The sequence below is a fragment of the Glycine max genome, chromosome 6, assembly GCF_000004515.6.
Source record: "Glycine max cultivar Williams 82 chromosome 6, Glycine_max_v4.0, whole genome shotgun sequence".
Classification (NCBI taxonomy): domain Eukaryota; kingdom Viridiplantae; phylum Streptophyta; class Magnoliopsida; order Fabales; family Fabaceae; genus Glycine; species Glycine max.
The window spans coordinates 19,005,197-19,031,028 of NC_038242.2; the positions used below are offsets into that span (position 1 = coordinate 19,005,197).

At 34.2% G+C, this 25,832-nt stretch overlaps 1 protein-coding gene across 1 annotated transcript; it reads left to right on the forward strand.

The window, feature by feature from the left end:
• The first annotated feature begins 22,751 nt into the window (after positions 1 to 22,751).
• On the forward strand, positions 22,752 to 25,594 carry LOC100804574 (transcription factor TCP5). The gene is made up of 2 exons (XM_003528179.4): positions 22,752 to 23,478; positions 23,964 to 25,594. Exon 2 carries the CDS (start codon positions 24,083 to 24,085, stop codon positions 25,253 to 25,255), a length of 1,173 nt encoding a protein of 390 aa, XP_003528227.2. The 5' UTR covers positions 22,752 to 23,478; positions 23,964 to 24,082; the 3' UTR covers positions 25,256 to 25,594.
• Positions 25,595 to 25,832: the final 238 nt, after the last annotated feature.

Genomic DNA, 25,832 nt, shown 5'->3' on the forward strand with positions numbered 1-25,832 from the left:
CGGGAAAAAAAAAGGTCAAGATAAAAAAAATGGATCCGCAAATTAGCAATGATATATGATATAAACATAAAATTGAAAAATAATACAATAACAAGATGAATATCTACAAAAATAATGAAGGTTGCAACCAAATCAAAACACAAAATATTCTTACGATAATTCTTACAACACTTTAAAATTCATTTTTTCTCTAACTTCATCACATGATCACTCAATTTATCTGAATTTTTTTTTCTCTTTTCTCTTCCTATCACTTTCTAATTTGTAAGAATTAAAAAATTGTACAAAGTTGACGTGCAGCTATAATTTCTCGATCAGTTAGAATTGAGTCAGTGATCTGTTATACTTGAAGCAGACCGCAACAGGCATCCCCACCTCAATTATCAAAGCCATGTTCTCCCCTTCCTCCCACTCAATATAACGGAAGCACACAACATGGGATTGAAGATTGTGTCCTTCGTACAATTCCCTTTCTAAATATATCCTAATAATTATTAAGATAGATGAAATACATAAGCATATAATACTCATGGTGCATGTTTGGAAACTTAACTAAAAAAAGCAAGGAATCATATCAATTTAGTTGAAGAAAAACACAAATGGTTTATAACTATTAGGTTCTACTTAAAACATAAAAATCACAGACTTTCTTGCTATAAACTATAAATATCCTCCACAGAAAGTTACCCAACTTGAGCGGAGTAGGATCATTGTAGACAGGAATTTTTTTTCCATATATTTAAAATAATTATATATTCAAAATTATCTACTAACGAAGGTAATTCTTTGAATATTTAGCATAATCATATATCTGTACAACTTAATCAAACAAGATAATTTAATTAATCTTGTACAGTTTCATTAAACTTGTATCAACCTTTTGACTTCTATTCCTTTAATTTATCTCCACACATACATATGCCGAGTCCTATCTCCTGCCAAGTTTTTGCTGCAGTCACGCAGTGCAATAACTGCGTGCAGCAGCAGAGATAAATCAAAATCAAGAAAATTTATAGCCAGGCTTAATGGCTTTTAATTCATCATCCTAATCGATATATATATTATAAATATGTGAATAATTATTTTTTTAGTCTTTAAATTTGAAGTAAATTTGAAGGTGTTTTTTTTTTAATCTATGAAATTTAAAAATATTTTTTTAATTCCTAAATTTTAAAAATTACTTTTTTTTAGTTCCTTACATAAAATTGATATTTTGTGATTATTTTTAAGTATTTTGTGATAGATTTTTTCAGCACTTGTTAAAAAATAAAAATTAATTTAAGATATCCGAAACTCAAAAATTACAATTTTCAAAATTTAAGCACTAAAAAATATTTTTAAATTTTAAAAACTAAAAAAATACATCCTAGATTAAAGGAGTGAAAGAGTATTTAAGTCTAAATATGTTGACTCATCTCTCCAACCGACAATGGGAATTTGTAACTCATACTCACAACCTCTCTAATTGTCTATTTAATTTGACAGCACATGCATGCATGCACGCATTTATTGGCTGGGGTCATTATGCTGTGAAGTATCTTAGAGGGTGATGGTGATGGAATACATTCATTCATTAGCGAGATACTCACTACTCAGTGAACAGTGGTGATGATGATTCCTGATATAGCGTTTTCAGTTTGCATCTTTCATGAAAAAGCAACAACTACGTAGTACACAAGGGAAAAATTCGTCTCTCGTTTTTCCCTTCTGCCAACATTTATGTTTATGTATACCAAGCATTACTTTGGATAGATATATGTGGTGAGAGGATATTGTATACATTTCTTTTTTATAAACTGCGACTATACGTACTGTACATGTGGGCACCGATTCTTGACAAATATTATATATTAGGAAAATAATCAATCTCAATTGAAAAAAGAAAAAAAAATGGAGTTATAAGGTGATAAAAGGAGAAGAAAAATGAGATTTTCCACTTACAAAAAAAAGCTAACAATTAATAATTAATACTTTTATAAAAAAATTAGAAAAAAAAACTTAAATTCTGAAGTGTGGGAAGAACTTACTGTTAATTTTTTTAGGATACTATTAATTCTTTTAAACCATCATTTTACAATAAAATATATACTCCATCCATTTTAAAATAAGTATCATATTTAAGCAAACAAATTATTTTAAAATAAGTGAAATTTTACCTTTTCACTATAAAATTAATAATAAAATTAATTTTATAAATTTTTTTATCTATTTATTAATTTTTTTTATCTATATAAAATAACAAGATGACACTTATTTTTGAATGACGAAGAGAGTATCATATTAATAAAATTATTTAAAAGACTGCTATTTGATCCAATGATCGATAATGTCAGGGAAGAGGATCCATTTCCTCAATTAATACCTTCATGTTCTAGTCAGAGTAGAAACGAGATATAAGTGTATATGTTATAGGAAGAATGAGATGGAAAGAAATGATTAGTATTAGTATAGTGTTTAATATATAGTAGTGTTTGTATATCTTTACTCTATATCAATATGTTATTCATAAAAACAAATTTCTCAAATTAACAAATAAATTTTTTCCCTTAATTTTTAGATGGAAGTGTATTGAAATTAGCACACAATTATCTGTCAAGAGTGGAATTTTTACCACTTATTTAATTTAAAATATTTTTATTACATGTCAAAATAAAAAAATAATTTTATGTTTAATTTTGATTCATTATTAGCATAAAGTTTCTGGTACTATTATTTAAATATTTTACTAATGAATTAGAAATTTTAAATTATAGAAAACAATATATATTAATATAGCATCAAATTCATTAAAAGTGTGTTAAGATATTTGCTAAAGAACTAATAAATATAAATGTCTTTAGTTAGATTAATTACTAGCAGAAATATTTTTGCAATATTAATTATTTGAATATTTTACTAAATAATTAGCAGTTATAAATTATAGAAAACAATATATAATTAATCTAGGGCCAGATTCATTAAATCTTTAAATTTAAAAGACTATGATAACATTTGGTCTGACTTTTTTTAGCTTAAAATTTAAGAGTCTTACTAATTAGCACTACTACAAAAGCATCATTCAACATCGGTTATTGAAGGCATTTTACGTTGGTTAACGATCGTCGTCGTCTCCGACGTAGTGAAAAGTTGTGACCATATCAACGACGGTTGGAAAGGACCATCGTAGAAAGCGCAGAATTTTACATCGGGCATGTGGACATGCCCGCCTTAGAATGCAACGTAGTCTACGACAGTCCTGCCAATGCGACTGTGCTAGAAAGCATCAGATTCTAAGACGGACACCTGGACAGACCCATCTTAGAATGCAACGCAGTCTACGATGGTCATGGCTATGCGACTGTCCTAGAATGCATTGGATTCTAAGACGGGCACCTGAACAGGCCCGTCGTAAAATCCGATGCATTCTAAGACGATGGTGTCCACGTGTCCGTCTTAGAATTAAATGCATTCTACGACGGTCGTTGTCAGAATCGTCGTAGAATGGTGTTTTTTTTTAAAATGGAGTATTTGCTTTGTTTGACTACCATGAACGCTTCTTTGAGGGCTTTGCTATTATTGAAATAGTGATCACAATCCACATTCAGAACATATGCACCATTAGTCAATACAACATAAACTGGAATCCATATCCCACAAGATAAACTCAAAATTACATATGCTCAAAACATATACTAACTCAAATACAAAATCCGCAACAACATCCCCACCATGGCACAGTAAAGGAAATGTATAGTTGGTTTGCAGAAGGACCAATATTAATTTGACAATACTAACTCAAATACAAAATCCACATGCTCAACTACCAACATCGTTCACATCCCAAAGCAGATTAGAAAACTTGTTATTAATAGTTGCTAGTTTATTCAATTCTGCCGTAAGCACAAGTAAAACCAACAACTACATAAAGGTCATAAATTTGATTCATATTCAAACAAGACACAGGATGAAACCGTTTAAGAAAATTATAAATCAACTATTTCATAAAACATAAAATAAGAAGCTTCAGTTTGACAAGCATTCATAGCTTCAGCCTTCTTGTGATGTTGGAAGCCTGGTCGTTACTCACGAGAAACATAAACAAGTCTAGGCAGCTCATTTCCATCTGTATCCAGCCCCCCAATATGACCTAAAAACACCTGCAGAAAACAAAAATTACAACTTCAAAATATAACAATGGTAAAAGATTATTCATGCACTTTGAAGAAAATCGTAATACCTGATTCATTCCCGGATGATCCCTAGTATTCTGTTAGAGTTACTCGAGTTCCAGCCTGCATTGTCCAACCTTCCTCTGGCATCTTCTGAGCTTTGGCTATAAGGGCATTCATCCGTACTTTGAATGCTTCATTTTCTGTCTGATAAGCAAAAAATATCTACATTTAATTTGTTATACTCATGTACCAAACTACATGCAATGGGTGGAGAGGAGTAAAGAACAATTTTCATGCTTAAGTTATGGAACAACATGCTAATCTAGACCTATCATCCCCCTCCCCGCAAGTAATAATGTATCCTACAATGACAGGGAACTAAAATGCAATATGTGTAACAAAGTGAATGTCAATCACCTTTAATGGCCTTGAATGCTAGTGAAAAAAAAAATCATGGTCTAACTTACATTAGCAAAGATTTATGCAGTGCTTTCCAAATTATGATCTAGTCATTAACCATCACAGAAAATGCCATAAGTGGCTTACATTTGAAGTTCTTCTCCATTCGACCTTTCCCTTCAACGTATATATCTACCAATCATTTGCACCATATTTTTCTCATGGTTGAGCTTTCAAACTTCAACCCTTTCTTTGCAGTCAACATTTCCCAGACCATAAAAATTTGATCAAGCCGTTTGATGGGTCCACATTTCTTATTGCAACTGTAATAACAAATATTTAGTCAATATAAATTTCATAATAACCATGAAATAAGAAATATCATATTGTAGCATCACTTCAAGTTAACTATATACCTGGTTGCCTTGGATCAAGGCAATTCATCTATGGTTTGCACTCCATAAAAAGGGTAACTGGAGAGATGTTTGCTTCACACTATATGCAGTCACAGTGACATCACATGACATGCTCCGCAATAGACAAGGTTCAAAAACAAACCTACACTATTTATTTCACCAGTCCAGACAACACACAAGAATATGGAGATAGACCACCAAACAGATATAAGAGCATACCTAAGATCTTAGAATATGTATACCCTATTAACCAACCCAAATTTCCCTCCTCAGACAAAAGAAATAAACCCAAACCTAGAACGTAGTATCCCACAACACTTCATAGACATACACTGACATACAAGCTTATAAAAGGCTATAGGATAATGACAAAAGATTATAAATTGTACCCTACAGAGTAGCTCTAACCACAATATATTGGAAACATAAATAAATTGATATGAAAACGCTATGGCAGAATAGTGGGAAGTGGGATGACTAATATTTTAAATATTAGTATAATACAAACAAAATAATTTGTACTAAATATATTAAAACTCAAAAAACAAAACAAAAACCCATATTAAAAGAAAATTGTGATAAATAATTACTCAAACTTTACATACACAATCACCACCAATATAGGAGCAATAAGAACATTAATGAAGTCAAAAAATGAAAGATAATGGTGAAATTAATAGAAAAAGAACATAACACATTAGATTAAAAAAACTTAGCAGAATGTGAATTGGGAAGTCTACAGGAAGAATAAAAAAAAAAAGAACACAAGATAAAAATAGTAGTCCTATAGAGTAAACAATTCAATGAATTCACCCAAACATGAATCCAAAATAAAAATTTATCTATAGTTTGTTGAAGTAGCAAACAAAAAAGGATCACAAACATCAAGCACATGAGTCCTACTTTGAAGTTAACCTCAAGTCAACATAGCTGACTCAAGCATGCACAATCAAATCATTTCATAGCAAAGGAGTAAGCATGCTAATAACCATGTTCTCAATGAAAATGACACTTGTTGACAGCAAATGCATTCAAGCAGCTGCCACCAGGACACCAAATAATGGGTGTGGACAGCAAACACATTCATCCATAAACAGTTGGAAGCAGGATAAACCAAGGACCTGAAATGAAGCACGAAAACATCAAGGTAGTAGCTTTAGTTCAGGATAACAAATGAATGACAGTGTTGATGCTCACCATAAATGCTCCTTATCATGATGATGATCCCAGTCACCATATGCAGTGTATCTATGAAAAGCACAACAAGACTACAACAACAAATGTATATCCATTGGTTACTTGTTCGTATAGTGATTTCACCCCTATACTACATTAAGCTTGGTATAATTCCAATACAGCTTACATAGAGCCATCTAGTAGCTTATAAATAACTTTGGATATAGATACAACCATAGGAAAAAATTACAAGCAAGGGAACTCTTTAAAATTGGTTCCATGATGTCAACTTTAGTCATAAAATAGGTATGAATAACGAAAATGTCATAATGAGTAGAAAAATGTTTAGGATGAACGAAAAAGGTTCCTATGTTATCTAAATTTTTCTAACTTCTGAGTTCTTAATTTGGAGAAAATATCCCGCCCATTTATACCTGAGTGTTGTCATGATCTATTTTGTTAGAGGTGTTCCATCCGAAAAACATTGCGAATTTGTAAATATGAAATTAGTAATTGACATAAAAACAGGTCAATAAGAAAGCATCTAATGACAGTAACAAGTAAATGACTACTAGCTACATATGATAATCCATTCATCCTTCAAGCCGCCACTTACTATGCACCATATCCAGTGCATGACATAGTATCCACACTTGTAGGCTCTCGTTTGAACATGACTCTACATGCAAGACGTACCTTTGGTTCAATCCACTGAGGCACAGGTTGATATGGGTTTCCTTCTGTACTTTTGCTTAATGTTTTCATGACACTATTTTAAATTCATATAAAATTAGAAATAATCATTGTTGGTGTCATGTACCATTGTAGTAGCTCACTTCATATTGCTGAGGCAACACTCACCTGTTCACTGCAGCCTTGATGGCAGCATCAGGCTTCTTACGCAAAGAACAAAACCAAACCACTAGATTGTCCCTTGGGCACATAACAAGCAGCTGCCAATGGGCCCTGAAGACATAAAGGCGATTCATTCAGCCAATAATATGTAACAAGAAATCATAGTTCAAGAACGTTAACTCAACTTACTGATTTAAATAAGGTGCTATGTAAAGTTGTTTTTGTGATTCCTTTATCCATCTTGCAATGTAATTTTGACATTCTTCATGTTTGTTCTTTGCATTGTGGATACACTGAGGTTCAAGGAAACAATACAGTGATCCATAACCTATGCTTGTACTCCAATCATGCATAAACCTGTTTCAAACATTCCACATAAAAGTTGTTAGTTGGTTATTTTAACTAACTTACATCTTCAGTGTACACATATTTGACTCTATGTAAACATATTTTACTTACGTCAGCCACAACTGTAGTAGGGAGATGTTCAAACACTTGTCACCTAAAATTATCTCACTGACATTAGCGTGTGTGATGAAAAAGCCATCTTTGACATTATCGATCCCAAATTTAGCACCATCCCACGACAACTCAATTGGTTTTTGGTAAATTTCAAACAAGTTCTTTACCAACTCTCCCAAGGGATCAACTGGCACCAATGCTTTGTCCTCCGCAACAATCTTAAACGGTGTGGTCACGGGCTTCTCTAGATCCTACCGGTATAACAAAACATAAACAATTAGCATAAGTAACCATGTTACAAAGTAAATAATATAAGTATTCATGACTATCGTAATTACCTCATTCGATATGGGTTTAACCAAATGTGTTGGCCATCCCACGAAAGTCCCAACAGCTACTCTGACAAACTTAATTTCTGATGTGGGGAAAGGGACCTGCGCATCACCATCGTAAACTTTCACAACACTCACTCGAACCACATCATCTGCATAAGGCACATTGTGTATGGTGCCAAAAGTGTCGTACAGTTTGCCCAATGCTACTAATTTTGTAGACTTCTCGGCAATTACATGCAGCCCCACGCTATCACCATGCATATCAGAGGCTTTTTTACCTATTGCATTTGTCTTCGGTGCTGCACAGCTCCCCTTGGAGCTTACACTTGCTGCTAATACTTGTATATCATGTGCTTGAAGTGAGGGTGAGTGTTGTGATGCAATTTGTGATAACTCCAACTTGATTTCTTGTTTTAGTTCTTCTTTAATTGTGTCCATAGTGCATTTTTTTCCTCTTCTACCCTCCACAACCACGCCTCTTCTCTGTTTTTGTTTTGTTGTTCTACCTCTCGTTGTCATTCTTCCTTTAAGTTACCAATGATTTCAGCCAACTGGTGTGGAGTGATTGAGTTAGATGAAGTTGTAGACCCATGTGATGCTGGACCAAAGTACTGGCTAATTGTCACACTTGTCCCCGCCACATGTACTTGACCTGAATGCTCGGGTCTTCTAATAGCGATGTTGAAAATATCATCGCGTCTTGAAGGCACAAAGCTACCATGTGTGCTCTGCTATTCCAAATAGTCCTGTTCAAAATCCACGCAATATATAAAAGCTACAAAGTAACTTGTTATTGGAAATAATAAATTATTTGTCACTATCAAACACTAAGTTAATTGCTCACAATTTTGTCAGATATTTCTTTGGCGGCTTTAGAGGTCATCTGGCCATATTGCTTTGTGCGGGCCATCTTCCACTTCATGTGTCTAGAAATTAGGGACGGTGGGTCCAGGTACAATGAAGGGTTCTCCGTAAATTGTGCTTGTTGTTCTCGTGTCTTCCTTTTTTCATCCATTAATTTTTTTTCAAGTAACTCATAGCCTTCACGAGACAACAAGTGCGGACAGTCATTGTATTTTTTAATCTCTTGCGCCTTTTTCCTTATCCCTTTTTGTCAAAAATGAGCAATTGTCAACGATTAAGAAAAACACTTGTTCCAAACAAATTGAGAGAATGTTTATACAATAATATAAGTAGTGAAAAAAACCTGTCAACTAGGGGTTTGCTTGCTTTTTGCAAATTCAGCCCAATCTTTTGCATCAATACCATATTTAACTGAAGGATCATCTTTTGGTTACCCGTCACTGTTACCATAGACATATTTTGTTGTCAGTGATGTGACCTACAAAAGGGACTTGCCAAAATGTCACCCCATATCATGTTCTTTAGCGTTTCTGGTACATCATTCCAGCTGGAGTGCACAATCGGAATCTTGTCTCGTGCTACAACTCCTAAATAACTATGAAACTTTTCTTTATGAGGACCTGAGCCTCTCCCAGTGGTTGGATTGATGTTTACTGTAGGTCGTGGCTGATCCAAGCTTCGTGCAGTCAACCTTCTTAGCCACATGGATTGTCTACTCTTCCTAGACATACCATCAAAAGGAATATCGGGCTCTGTAGGAGAGGGTGGGGGTGTCGTCATTCTCTGGACACAGCTGCAACCAAAAAAATGAGCACAACAGTCATATATAGTAACATCAACGTTGGTTATGCACAGTCTATGACATTTTTAATTTCAACAAACAAGTGAAATGTTAAATGACCAATGTATCGTATTCAAAAACATAAATGTATTACTATTATGTAGTAGGTGTTATACATTACCAAAAAAAACATAAGCAGTTAAGTATTAATATTCTCCTATAAGCCTTCATTATGATCATTTCGAGATGCATGTACAACATTATCCTGATCGATGCCTGAGATGATGGGCATTTCTTGATTGACAGGTGGCATGCCAGTCACATCAAATGCTGCACCATCACTATAGTCAGTCATAGAAAATTTTCTGCCTTGTACAACCATTGCCCTTGTCGGGTCGGACGGATCTTGGACATAAAACACTTGTCAAGCTTGCACTGCCATTATGAATGGGTCGTCATTGTAACCACCTTTTCGAGGTCAACTAATGTAAAGCCCATTTTGTCTTCGCATACCCCAGTATTTGCATTAACCCAACTACAATTGAACACAAGAACTCTAAATTGACCGTAATCAAGCACCCAATATCTTCAATGACTCCATAGTAGGGCATTGAGGCGTGAATCGGATTGTTATCAGAAACACTACTAAAATGATTTGACTGACCGTCAACACTAACCCCTACTATTAGAAAATACACTTCCAACATTGGTTATTTACGACATTCTACATCAGTTTTAAAACTGATGTTGAAAGTATTATTGTTAACATCGGTTTTGAAAAAAATCGATGTTATATATAAATAACTACAGCAAAATAAGTGTATGCATGATGAACATTTACATCAGTTTTATAGAAAAACCGATGTTAATATATTACTTAACATAAGTTTTATAGAAAAACCGATGTTAATGTTATAGATTAACATCGGTTTTCTATAAAAAAATCGATGTTAACGAATATATTAACATCAATTTTTCTAGAAAACCGATGTCAACGTCCATCATCTATACACTTATTTTACTGTAGTTAGTTATATATAACATCGACTATTTATAAATAACTGATGTTAACGTTTGTATGTTAACATCGGTTATGTATAAATAACCGATGTTATTAGAAATAACCAACATCGGTTTTTTGAAAAACCGATGTTAATCTTCATGTTGACATCGGTTTTTCTAAATAACCGATGTTGTTTTCAAGTCTTTTTATATATAAACTTTCTGTTTTTACAATAAACCCAAAATTGTACTTGTAAAATGCAATTTCAGACCCAATTCACAGCAAATAAATATTTTATTCTGCTTTCAAGCAGTTTTAATCACAATAAAAATTGAATAATTGATTTATTATTAACAAATATCAACAAATGAATTCAATGTTCAAATAACATAGGAAATGAAAAAAATGTTAAACCAAAGTAAACTAAGCTAAACTTAATGTCCCTAAATCCTAGCTCTGAGCTCTAACTCAGAGATAATATTGTGGCCACTGAATCCGTAGCGCCTTTAATCTCTCTAGCTCCAATGGTCTAGGATCGTTAAAATACTGCATCATGAAATAAATGATAATAAGTTAATAATGTAATACAAATTATAAAATCGAATTTGTTTAAAATAAACGTACCGCTTCCCAGTTATTCTTGAAACTTCCTAAAATGATGGTGGACATGCAGTGCATGACATAATAGTCGCACTCAGTACTTCCTCTTTGTCTATTACACTAAATACATAATGAAATTTGGATATTGATTAAACAATTAGTGTATACACACATAAGAAGTATATATAAGCGGAAGTTTTATGTAAATGACGTACCTTGAAGACAATCCACCTAGCAGGAGCCTTTGATTTAGGCTGTGGAGCATCATGAAGACCTTTTAAAACACTGTTCCAGACGAGTAACCATTAAAAAATGGTGTTGTTGAAGTATTTGAATGCAAATGCATTGAAAAGAAAACTGACCTGTTAATTATCCCCTTAAGGTAGTTGTCTGGCCTGTTATGCAATGAACAAAACCAGACAACTAGGTGTTCCTTGGGCACGATGACCACCATCTGCCAGTGTCCGCTGCAACGAGGATGAATATGTGTTAGTATATTAGTAAACATTAATTAAATTCAGTTATTTTGTGTGACTTACCCATTCAGGTAGGCTCCAAGGTAGACATCGTGTTTTAAACTCTACATCCAACTCTTTATGTAACTTTCAGTCTCAAACTGTGATTGCCCAGACCTCTGAATGAATTGTGGCTCGAGAAATCCATAGATATCAGAATTCCCCGCTTGCATACTTGTTTCAATCAGATGCCTATTTATGTTAAGTCAAAGTGAAATATTTATGAATTGAAAGCAATAACTTAGGTAATTAAAATTAATCTAAAATGACTTACAAAATCCACAACCGTAACACTGATATGCTAAGACATTGACCACCGTGTGCGATTTCGGAGAGGTCTTCGTGCTTTATGTAGAGCGGGAAGTCTGGATTAAAGACCCCGAACATGGTGGCATCCCATGTAACCTGATAAGGCCCCGAACACCGATGTTAAGCCGCCGATGTTAAATATGCTTTTTGTAGTAGTGCCCATTGTTCTGCATGGTACTTCTTGCATCCTGTGCCTTTGTGTAGAAAGCATAGCCATTGATATCATATCCCTGCCAGGTGGGAACATTAAGATTTGGCCCAATAGCTAACAATCGTAGCGTTTCAGAAACACGTTCATCTGCAAAAATGGTTTGCCTGAACCAGTTAATGAAAGTTCTATTGTGTTCTTACAATAGCCTCATCTTGTTCATTTTTGGGTGATTAGCTGACAAATGTTGTTTGTGACAATCTATGTATGGCATGACCTCTATTGTGTTGTTTAAGACATGTAGATGAGCTTGGGACAGACGTTTCCTATCCATGGTTACAACATTAAATCGTCGTGTTCCCTTACCTTGAGTCATGGAGTGATGATGACTTTGCGGAAGCCCGACTGGCTCTGTGTTACTTATATAAACTGAGCAAAACTCTATTGGTTCTTCAGCAACATATCTTTCAACAATGCTTGCTTCTGGTCGATATTGCTTCTTTGTATATCCTTTCAACACCTTCATGAACCTCTTAACCGGATACATCCAGTGTAAATAAATCGGGCCACACAATCGAATCTCGCAAACTAGATGAACAATTAAGTGAATCATTATGTCAAAGAATGACGGGGGGAAATACATCTCTAATTCACAAAAGATAATGGCGGCTTCTATCTCCAAATTATCTAATTGTGATGGGTCAATAACCTTGCTGCAGATAACATTAAAGAAAAAACACAACCTTGTGATGGTAGTTCAAACTTTTTCAGGCAAGATTCCATATATGACCATTGGTAAAAGTTGTTGCATCAGTATGTGACAATCATGAGATTTGAGGCCAATCAATTTCAATTCCTTAATTGACACAAGGCTCTTGATATTTGAAGAGTATCATTGGGTAACTTTCACATTTATTAGACAGTGACAAAACCTTTTTTTCTCTGTCGTTGACATTGTGTAATATGCTGGGGGCAAATATGTTCGATTACCACATAAAACTGGGTGGAGTTGCTCTCGTATACCTAACTCAACCAAATCTTGACGAGATTTCACACTATCCTTTGTCTTGCCCTTAATGTTAAGAAGGGTGCCAATCAAACTATCACACACATTTTTCTCCACATGCATAACATCCACACAATGCCGAACATCTAGATTGTACCAATATGGCAGATCAAAGAATATCGACTTCTTCTTCCAAATGTTCTTCGCAGACAAGTCCTTTTTTTGTGTCTTACCAAAGGTAGTTACTATGTCTCAGACCCGATCATAAACATCATGTCCACGTAATGGTTCAGGCGCACTTTCAATCTCATTATCTCCATTAAATGCTTTATTCAAATGCCGATATGGGTGATTACGACTTAAAAATCTTTTGTGCCTTGTGTAGACTATAGACTGTCTTCTTCCCATGTGTTAGTTGGATGTAAGAATTTTTTTTTTCACAAATAGGACATGCGTGGTGTCCTTTGACACTATATCCGCTCAAATTATCATACCCCAGAAAATCGTTAACAGTACAAAAGATCATAACACGTAAGGTGAATGCCTGTTTTTCATTTGCATCATAGACTTCAACCCCATCTACCCACAATTTTGTCAGGTCTTCAATCAAAGGCCCCAGATAGACATCAATATAATTTCCAGATTGTTTTGGACCGGCTATCATCATAGACAACAATATGTATTTGTGCTTCAAGCACAACCACAGAGGAAGGTTGTAAATCATTAACAATACCGGCCACGAACTATGATTGGTGGTCAAGTTACCAAAAACATTCTTTCCATCTGAAGCTAGTGCAAGCCTTAGGTTTCTAGGATCCTATGCAAATGTTGGATACAAGCAATCAAATGTCTTCCATTGTGTACAATTTGCAGGATGTCTGACCAGTCCCGATTCTTCTTTCATCTACATGCCACCTTAAGTTTTTTGCATCCTGTTCATTGGCAAACAATAGCTTAAACCTATGTATTATTGGCAAATACCAACAAACCTTTGTTGGATGACTACTGATGGTGGCTGCACCTTCACTGCATTCCCCATCGTTGGCCTTGTAGCGTGAAACTCTGCACGTGGGGCAGAATTGCAGATCCGCAAACTCATTTTTGTAAAGAATGCAGTCATTCAGACATGCATGGATTCTTCGATACTCCATGCCAACGGAAAATAATATCTTTTTTGCCTCGTAGTGACTCTTCAGTAAGCTGTTATCTTCAGGAAGCATATTCTTCAATAACAAAATCAACTCAGTGAAGCTTTTGTCACTCCACCCAAATCTGACATTCAAGTTAACAAAGCTAACACAGCTGATAATCGAGTGAAGCTTTTGCATCCAACATACAATGGCGTTTATGCATCTGTTTGGAGATCATCATAAATATTTGCATGAAAATCCCGAAAACCCTCTTGCCCAAGATCACATATCATGTCTTTCATTCGATCTCCGCTTTGTACATGAACCAACTCAGGTTGAGATGTTGTTGTATTAGCATGCAATTCACCATGCCATATCCATTTTGTGTAAGCCGGGCTAAACCCATCACACATCAGATGGGATCTAATGTCATTCAAGGACTGACGCCTCCTATTCACACATTTAACACAAGGGCAGAAATATTTTGCATCTAAAACTGGTGCATTTTGTTGGGCAAATGCCAAAAACTCTTCAACCCCATTTTCATACACTTCGCTTATGCGAGGTGTTGTAATCCAACATCGATCCATGGTCGTTGTGCTGTAATACTAGCTACATCATACTCCATGCATGCCAATTTTTTTTCATTAAAAGGTGTGGTCTTATCCCATTCAGGAACTCTTATTTTTTTTTACTCATTCATATGTACAAGTTAAGCACGATATGGTAAATTTGGATAAATTTCGACAGCATTTCACATTGGTCTCCAAGTGCACAAAATGAAACAGGTCACATCAGTTGACCATGTTCAAGTATGCACCCCGAGAACAAAGCCATATGCAGTCAACCGAAACTTATTCATATATACCAAAACAGACTTAACATGTAACAGTGAATGAAGTAAAAAAAAAAATAGGAGCTCCCAAACTGTCCAAACGGACAATTCAAGATCCAATAAAGTGATTAATCCAAATTGTCCGTATTAATCCCTTTTTTGAATCTTGAACGGGAAGCTAAGGCTCTCTTAAAAATTAATATTTAACAACTTACATATTGGTTTAATTGTAATATCCACATCACATCAGTGTTATTTGCAATAAAATTAGAAGCTTAAAATTATAATAGCAAATGATAAGCATGTATTGGGCATCTGTGTTATTTGCTGCTATCACATTAGGTGTTGCTCTAGGACTGTTGTCCTTCAGCGAAGTAACCATGTTAAGGTTTTTGTTAAAGCTGGGCAGCGAAAAATCTGGAAGAATGCTGGTAGTTGATTTTCTTTTGTTTAGGTGATTTTCTTCATTCAAGACTATCATAAGACTCGAGAAAATAAAAGATTTAGCCATGTACATATGAAGTCATCATATGACAACATAAATAAAACACACGTCTAACCAAAAAGACATTTTTACACATTTAATTACCACTAACATTCAGGAAAAAGTAGAGAAACATAAATTGTTATTATCAGCTTAGTCACAAGTCCTGCAACATACTTGCATTTATGATAAGTGGGCAAATATGTGAATAATTCAGTTATTACTACTTATGAATCATTTTAATGAATTGGGTTTCAATAAACCATATCAGAATACCTATTAGAGGAAGACATTAGTAGTTATTAGACTTTTTAATATGGTTTTAAAATCTGATGACGGTTTTTTATGCTATCTTTTATCTTGCGTGAAATTACAGTGAAACACAGATGATTTAGCAACAATTATAGTTGTGATACAGTCCTAGAAATTACAAATGGTCCTTACATTACAACCAAAATCACTGTTCTGCCCCATTTTTTAAAACCTTTTTTTTATTTCGATATTGGTTTAACTGGAAATGTTAGTTGTTAATATGTTAATTTTTGTGTTTCAGAGACTCCAACCCACCATCAATTTCACCCTCTCTCTTGTTTTTATAACCAAGTCAATCTTATATCTCCAAATCTTTTCTTATATTGTATCATACCATTGACTTTCACCTTGAAAAGCTTGTTAAACTTGTGCTCAAAAGATAGCTGCTTTGCTTGCACAAGCAAACAGTGCCTGACAGACACATCAACAACAAGACGAGGCAATAGTTGATAACACTCATGATTTGAACAAGAGGAAATACAAGTACTATTAAAATATGTACAGTACTGTGTACGTGTAAAGCAACATAGATGTTGTAGTAACCTTTTGGTTCTCAAGAGTATGTTTGTAAAGAGGGATTAAAAAATTGACATTATTAAAAAAAATTCTATTAATTACTGTTTAATTAAGTAGACACATTAATTGGAAAACATTGGTTATTGTCTAATCACACTTACATCTTTCTGCGCAGGGTAGCTAAAGTGCATCATGGTTGTAAGTTTTTAAATTACTATTATTTGAATAAGGGCCTAACTGCCTGGTTTTTGTATTTAATTCACATGTCCCTGCCCTTTGGGAAGCAGCATCTTGTCAGATCAGAATCGATCTATGATGTTTTTTTCTTATTACTAATTTCTACTTGAAGAAAATGCATAGCTTGTTAACTCTGAGCCAGATGCCACTACCTATAATTAAAATTCAAATACATATGCTGCTTTACCTCAAAGTGAAATGTTAGGAGGAGCTCAACCACTGATAGATCACCATGCTTTTGTAGTTAAGTTGCAAAATCAGGTTGAAAAAGTTGATAAATGCAAGAAGGCAAGTGAAGCGGTTAGTTGAACAATATCAAAGTAGAAGACATTAGTATAAACAATTTCAAGAACTATTTATTGAAAATTGGGGTATGAAACTATGAACTATTTTCTGATTCAACTTATCTTATAATTGATTTTAGGTCTTGAGAAAATTAAATGAAGTTTTAGAAACCTCTACTATATGTATCAATCTAGAATCTTAAAATCATGTTTTAAGGTCTCAAATTCGATCATAGGGGCTCAAAACAGGATAAGTTCCCATGAAGGTAGGTCCACCCATGTATCATAATGAAGGTTAAGTTATCCAGTTGCATATAAGTAACATAACTAATAGGCAGGGATTTAAATAGCACCGCTATACCAGTGTAGCAGCTCAGCACTGAATAATTTGGCCAGCTATGGCCACTACACTACAACAACCCCTGAAATGGCTTGGGCTATTTTTAGGATATTCATTTCCCAAAATGAAATTTGCAGTTGGTGAAAATGATAATGAAGGCAACTTGTATTTGACTTTTGCTGTTTTATTTAACACACCTATAACTTTGTATTTTTATTATTAATCATGAATTTTGAGTATTTTTTTTATCATTTTTGAGAATTTATACATATAATTGTATACAACATACAAAATATAAACTATATAAAAATTTCAAAATGGCAACTATCCCTCTAGCATTTTTGGGACCAACTATGTGCCACTATTCAGGATTTAAAACACTGCCAATTGGCTAAAAACAATAACAAAGTATATGATATGACAACTGAATTTAGCCCATGTTCTTTTCTGTGCGTCAAAAATGTTGCCCTATAGCAGAAATTATAAAAAAAATAATAATTTCTATACGAACCGGATTTTGAATTCATCTCTCCCTTACCATAAAGTTCTTATAATTCACTGACTTAATAATTTCCTGATGGGTTTTAACTCCCTGCAAAGTACATCATTACTTCCCCAATATGTTTTATGAGCTTATTGTGGAGCTACTTTCCCTAGTGCTGATATTCCCTTCATTAGCATAAACAACACTATTTTCAATCTCTGGTGATATACAAGCATCAGGAACATATTTTATTGACCAAGTGACCAATAGCAAGAGCATTAAGAATCATTGAATCCATTAAAAAGGACTCAAATTGCCTGCCTTAGAAGTTGTCATTTTCATAATTAAGAAAGATGCAACAAACTAGTTTTCATCTTTCAGAAAGATGCACCACACTCAAGACTAAACAACTTGCCCGAGATTAAGCTCATGAGACACTTCAGTGAACAACCTTTAGTGAAATGGACAACCTTTAATGAAATGGACAACCGTTGTTGAATTACTAGACTCGACCTAGTCCCAAAAATTATTGATATCATGCTTTTCTCATTGCATAAGACATCAAAATTAGGATGTGAGTAAATCAGGACACTAGTAATTTCTGATGTACATTTTCAAGATTATTGACAGGATAGTCATACAATATAGATAACAATAATGAAGGTTTTACCCTTCAATCTTATTATTTTATTTCAACCTCTCATGTGAATTACATTGATACAAAAAAATTGCACTACCTACATATGCTCAACTTGATTATAAGGCAGGGAAAGGTGGAGAGTTGTCACTTCGTGAAACTACAATAATTCATGAAGCTTTGGACTTGACACAGAAGACTGGTAAATTAAACATGCTATGACACCAATAAATGTGTGTGTGACTCAGTGTCTTGTTCCACACTCGGGCAACCCTTATGGAGGCAAGCCTTATGGAAGTAGCTCTACAGGACCCAAAATTTTTTTGTCCAACAACAACCAAGGTAAGAAGAATATTAATACAACATAAGAAAACAAAGCTTCCTAAGACCACCAACAAGCAAAGTAAGAAGACAAAGCTTCTTGTGACCACCACCAACAAATTTGTTTAGCTCTACAATGTTATAAACGTTACCTTTAATATGGCTCAGCTTCACGACAATCTGTGGCGGAGTAGTAGACGACCAACAAGAAGTAAATTCCTGAGACAAGACCAAACATGAATCAAAGTGGTGAAGTCATATGCGGAATGAAAATACAGGTATAAACATTACCTGAATGTGGCCTCAGCATTGTCAGTGGCGACTATAGACGGAAGAAGAAGTAACGCCGGAGATGTTAACCAAACCGCACGGACCAAGCGGTAGGGACTTTGTCGGAGACGCTGCTATGAAGCTAGGGCGCGTAGAGGTGGTGTTCTTTGTCTGCTCGAGGGTCGTAGGAGCCAAAGAGTTAGAAGGGGTAAATCACGTGTCCGCCACGTGAAACTAGTAAGGATACAAAGACAGGTCTTAGTGAAGACCGTCTTTATATGGCAATAAAGTGGAACATCATGTGTTCGCCACGTGTGACCACTAAACATACAAAGATGGGTCTCAGTGAAGACCGTCTTTGTATGGTAAACGGAAAAATCACGTGTTCACCAGGTGAAATCGCCAACGATACAAAGATGGGTTTATCGGTACGACCGTCTTTGTATTGTACAAAATCACGAGTCTGCAACCTCAAACTAGTAATGATACATAGACAGGTCTGAGGACAATACTGTCTTTGTATGTTAAAGGTGAAAATCATGTGTCCGCCACGTATAACCACTAACGATACAAAGACGGGTCTCGGTACATGATCGTCTTTGTATGGTAGTCGGGAAAATCACGTGTCCACCACGTGAAACCACTAATGATACAAAGGCGATCATTGGACGAGACCATTGTTGCATGTTAATCGCATAATTACAGCTTTGCCATGCCATCTGCAGTCTACGACGGGTATCGGGAAACGTCATCGTTCTGTTGTTGTTAATTACGAATATGTCACCGCCTCATTTTCTAAGACAGTTGTTTACAACCGTCATAGAATCAACGACATAAAAAGCACCTTTTTTGTAGTGTACTGTCTCAAGATATTGATTAAAGAATTAATAAATATATGTTTTTATTGGAAAACACGATGGATTATATTGTGAAATCATATTGAGAACAAATTAATATGCTTCAACAAAAAGGAAAAAGCTTTTCACTTTAATTCCTTAATTTGTACCTTTAGGGCAGCATTTGTCTAAATTTAATGTGGAAGATGTTTGATAATTTTATATTTTTTAAGTCTAAAAGTTACTTTTAAATTAAAACTTATTGTATAATATGTTTTTAAATCTTGATATTTGAAATAAAAAATAAAAGGAATAAATATAATTTAAAATCTTTTAAAATAATTTTTAAGAGTTTTTTCATTAGAAAAATATATTTTAAAGTCTCTTTTAGAAAATTTAATATGTTTGGTTCAATTTCTCCATACTAAAAAGAGAAGTTAAAATAAGCTACAGTTCCTACCTAAGCTAAAAAAACTATGTTTAGGTTGGTAAATGATAGAATGGAGAAAGATGGAATGGAAGAAGTTATTTCATTGTTTGATTTGTAAAAATTAGAATGAAACATATGGAATAAACGAGTCTTGAGCAATTTTATTCAATCATATATTACTTAATTTCATTTCTCTTTTCTTTGATTTGAAGTATACTTAATGAAAGCAAAACGTCTAATTATAAAATAATTATCTTTACAAACTCTTCCGCTCTTCTCTCACCTATCAACATCACCACTGTTCCATTTCTAGCCAACATGGCCACCAATTTCAAAAAACCCAACATTTTAATAAGAAAACTTCACCTTTACCTTGACAGTCTTCATCACTCTAAGGCATGTTCTTCAAAAAAGATCAATTCGAATGAAACATTTCCTCTTCTTTTCTTCTTCGCAAATCACGAATATAGTTTTCTTGTATTTCGTTTTTCATTTTTTGCTATCCTCTATCATTTCCTTTTTCTATCTTAAAAATTACTTTTATGGGATTGAAATATAACATTGAAAGTAATATAGGATAAATTAAGAAGTTAAAATTCATTATATTCTATTCTTTTCAAACGATGGTATGAAATTCTTTGCTCCGATATATTATAAAATATATGATATTTTTATTTCAGTTCAATTCATTCTATTTCATTATAATCTATTGTATTCTATTCTTTTTCTATCAATCCATACGTAAGTTTAGATCCAAAATGACTTTTATCTCTACTATAAGAACATGAATGATTTATTTTGGGATAGATCGAGATTCAGAATGCCCTTAATTTTTTCAACGAGTATGACCCTTTTTTTTTATTTTTTCTTTTAAATGAAATGCCAGCATATTAATTGTTATAAAAAACAAAACAAAAAAAAGAGCTGCTGATTAATATTCTCATTTTTTTCGAATCTTATTGCACAATAAAATTGTCCTTCGTTTCCATTATCCAATCAACCAAAATGGAAGACACAGTTTCTGGGTAATTATAGGTTAAAGCTAGTCCAATCTGAAACACTCATTGTGGTTAAGTTCTCCACTTATTCAGCAATAGCTAGCAGACAGAAAGATAAGTGCATAAAACCAATAACCCTTAAGCAACAGACAACAGTACGTCAAAATCATAATCATTTTGTTTCCGTAAAAGAAAAAGATGAATTTCTAATTAGCCATCCTTTTCCAAGGACAAAGTTTTTTTTTTGACTAATCAAAGGACAAAGTTCAGTTAGGCCTTTATGTTTTATGTTTACTGAATTGGAATTTAGGGTTTTTTTTTTTATAATTACATTATTCATTCTTTGTATATTTCTTAATTAATTGTTATAAAGTAGTATGTGTCTAAGGAACACCAAGGTACGGCTTAGGTGCAGAAATGAAATTTCACATTGAATGCATTTTGTTGGTAGGTTTCTGGGGTTCATATGGTTTGAATTCATTTAGGTTATACATATGAAGCTTAAAAACTATATATAAAGTAGGTTCAGCTTTTCACAAGTAAAACTGCAGTCGCAGTGTCCTGTGATGAACCTCTCAATTATTTTTGGTGAAAATCCCAATTTATTCTGGATATTGCTTGGTTTTGAAGGAAAATCTGCAGGCTCTTACCCTTCACACAGTACTGCGGGACACAGCACAGCTTTTTCAAGGTTTCTTGTTCTTAAAAGCACGCTGTTTCATTACCAACTAATACTGTTACAACTTCAGTTGAGCTATTAATAAGAAATCTGTAACAAAATTAATTAATTCATTATTTTTTTCCCTCCTTTTTACAACTTTCTATGTAAAGACCCACCTAGGGTTCCCTTAAGCCTTGAAAAACTAATCTGGTACAAGCCCATTTTTACTCGTTCACTGTTAATCAAGCCCACATTTTGAAGTGTAAAAAAATTAAGCTTAAGATATCACTCTTTCAGAGTGAGCAATAATTGTCCATTAGGGTTTTTCTTGTTTGGCAGGCTACAAAGTACTCTAAATATTTAAAGACCTACGCAAGACAACAACATAATTAGGAAAAGATGGAGTGCTATATATATATATATATATATATATATATATATATATATATATATATATAGTGCCAAATTATTCAAGTTAGCAAATCAAATCCGTGCACTAAAATTTCTTGGTGCATTATAACACACTTTGATCAATCAATTTAATTAGCACATAGGTATCTGCATCTCATTGAGGGAATAAGCACATGCATCTTAATGAAGTAATTGAACGCACGCAATTAGAGTTACTAAACCAAATTTAGATATTTATGTTACAGAATAGTGAAAGTCAGATCTTCCAACTTGTGCCGTGCAAATCTCACTGCCATCTGCCTGTGGTCCCTCATTTTTTCTCTCTGAGTTGAGTGGATGCTTTTTAAGAACCTAAGTTGGTCCCTGATCTACATAGCGCAGCTACCTATGATCTATCATCTAGTTGAATTTCCTTCCACACTTGTTTCTCTTAGTTTTCTGAAAATCTTAGTCTTATCATCTTAATTAAGAATATTTGGTATATAGGTATAATTCTAAGACAATATATATATATATATATGTAACACCAAAAGGATTGCATTCTCTTATAAGATCTTCGCTTTTATAATACTACCAGAAATGCATTAGTTCTTTAGATAATGGTATGTGGAATTCTTTTTGTTTCCTTTACAACAGTGCGAATTTCATGACAAAGATACATGTGGTCGCACAAAAAGTGTAAACCATGCTTTCTTCTTCTTCTTTTCTTTTCTAGTTTTTAGATAAATAAAAAAAAATCAAGTTATAAATGGATTGAGGGTCATCTCTTTCCTTGTCTTTTCTTTTTATCTTTCTCCCTTTGGGCTGGCAATGCTTAGTCCAATATTAAAGCTTGCATCTAATGTTCACTCAATTGAAAAATTATGTTGAAAATGCAGTTAATCATTAAGCCAGTGATTGTTCAGTATGTGGTATGAACAAATCGAGGAAAATTTACCACTTTTGTTGACGTGCCACTTCAAAAGGATGCCACGTGATCAATGATCGTTTTCTTTTTTACATTTAAAAATGTAAAAAGCTAAATGCTGTAAAATTAAAATTTTCACTACTTCTCGTTTACAAAATTCTGAATTATTATTTCCTTGAGGGAATATAGGTTGAAATCTAAGGTTGGGGTCATCTGCTCAAATAATTAACATTTAGGTGCTCAATTTGGAAATACTTTTCATTTTAGGGGATTTCTATTTCCTTTCCCTTTCATTTCTTCTCTTTCTAGGTTATGGTGGAAGGCATAGAACAGAATAACCAGACATCCAGAATTTTCTCTCTCGTGTAAGTTGGTTTTGTTGTGATTTTTAATGCTAGCCTAAACCCTTTATGCTTCTCATTCTTCTAATGTTTTCAGTGAAATCCTATTATATATATATGTACAATTTTCAACTTACAAGGCTATGATATTTGCTTCAAATTTGGTTTAACAAACCATCAATTGAGTAAATAGAATCCTCCTCGCTTCAATTTATATGACTTCAGCACCACTGGAAGTTCTCAAATGGAACTGGGAAAACTGATTTCAGTGTAGAACTTCCATTTTTTTTAGACTACTACTTTCAGAACCTTTTGCTCTCTAATTTTATGATTCTGTTTCTCTTAATAACTAACTACTGAAAATGGGAATATTTTCATAGTCAAGAATGCAACAAACTTTTGTACAATCTTGCAGTAAATTTTACAACAGAAACTGTGTAAGTGTAATAATGTCACAAAAGGGTTTCTATTTCTAATACCAATGGATATAATTTTCCTTTGTTTGTCAGAGAGTTGCTTCAAGCTAGCTAGCGCCATATATATATATATATATATATATATATATATGTATATATTGAGGAGAGAGATGATTCAAGGAAATTAACAATCGCAATGATGAGATAAGTAGATGATGTTGACGATGATGGCAAGTTCAAGAGAAGGTTATCAAGCAAAGCAAGAGGGTGACACAACCACTAATATTGACAAGTTCTCCAAGGCATCTTCTACTACTTCAAGACAATGGTCAGCGTTCAGAAATCCAAGAATTGTGAGAGTGTCTCGTTCTTTTGGAGGGAAAGATAGGCATAGCAAGGTTTGCACCATAAGAGGGTTGAGGGACAGAAGGATTAGGCTCTCGGTTCCCACAGCTATTCAGCTATATGATCTTCAAGACAAGCTTGGACTAAGCCAACCAAGCAAAGTGATAGATTGGTTGCTTGAAGCCACTAAATTTGACATTGACAAGCTCCCTCCACTCCAATTCCCTCAGGGTTTTGGTCAATTTCATCATCATCCACAAACCCTATTCCCTTTTCATGAATCAAGTGCTGCCTCTCATCAGCTGTCTCTTGGACCCTTCAGTGATGCTAGCTCCACTTTTGTGAGGGATGGAGGGATTCAAAACCTCATGGCAAAGTCAAGGTATTGGGAGAACATAAACTCAATGTCAAGATTAAGAGGCAATAAGGAAGCTGAAAAGGGCAAGTGGATCAAAACAAGTGAAGAAGAGAATCATGATCAAGATGGTGTTGTTGGAGGTTACAACAACTTGCAAGTTTCTACTCAAAGGCTTTTCCCAATGGGTAGTAGTACTACTACTACTACTCACTCCCTTTTACCTGGTTTGTTAAACAATTCCATGCCATATAACGCCTACAGTTCTGAGCCTTCTAGTTTATCTTTATCCCAATTTGGAAGCCATGGATTGTTCCCTTCTCAACAAGTAGATCCTAATCCAAGCAGTGGCAACAATGGTGTGCAATTCCAATCTTCTTTGTCATTACCTTCATCGGGCTCTCAATTATTGTTTGGCTCATCTTCTGCTACACCATCAATGTTCACCACCTATGCTCCATTTATTGCACCCTCAGTGGACCCTGATCCAAGACAGTTCAACCACATTCATCAGTTCTTGAACTCAGGCTCTCAAATCTTGCCTCCTCATCCTCTCATACCATCTCTTCATCACCCATTCAATTCACAGATCAGACCCTTCCCAGCAGCACTCTTTAGTTCAAAGCTTTTGGATTCAGACAGCAGCAACCATAGCCAACAAGATCATAAGGGTAGCACTTCTTGAATCTCCTCATGACCATTGTTCCTTCCAAAGATGTTAGATTGTACTGTGGCTCTATGCAGGCCTTAATATTGTTGTGAAATTAAGGATCCTGTGAGATGGTATTCTTCATAGAAATCACTCGAAGCTAAAGCACATTATATTTTTTCCACTTTCAAGTTTCAATTACCAAGGTGAGTACATGCACGTTTGTAGGTATGGCAATGCTAGCTATACATATGAGAACAGTATATTTTGTATTTGAATCTTTGTGATTTCAGCTATACGTACCTTATTGACAAACCATTTCTGGGTACAAGTTATAATAAGTACCAAGATACTAAATAGAGTTCTCTTTCTTAATTTCTTGTATGCATATACATGAATTCCATCATTGAAATTAATTTATGTAAAATAAAAGAAGAAGGCATGTTCATTTTAGTTTAAGTTAGACAGTACAGTTCCGTGATCCAAGCTAATTCAATTACCAATGCGCTGTGGCTAAGCTTGAAAGGGTTTAGCTAGAATTTCATTGTGATCATCACTACAAACATCTTACATTTAATAATGCATACGATGTAGCATGAAAGGGTGACCATAA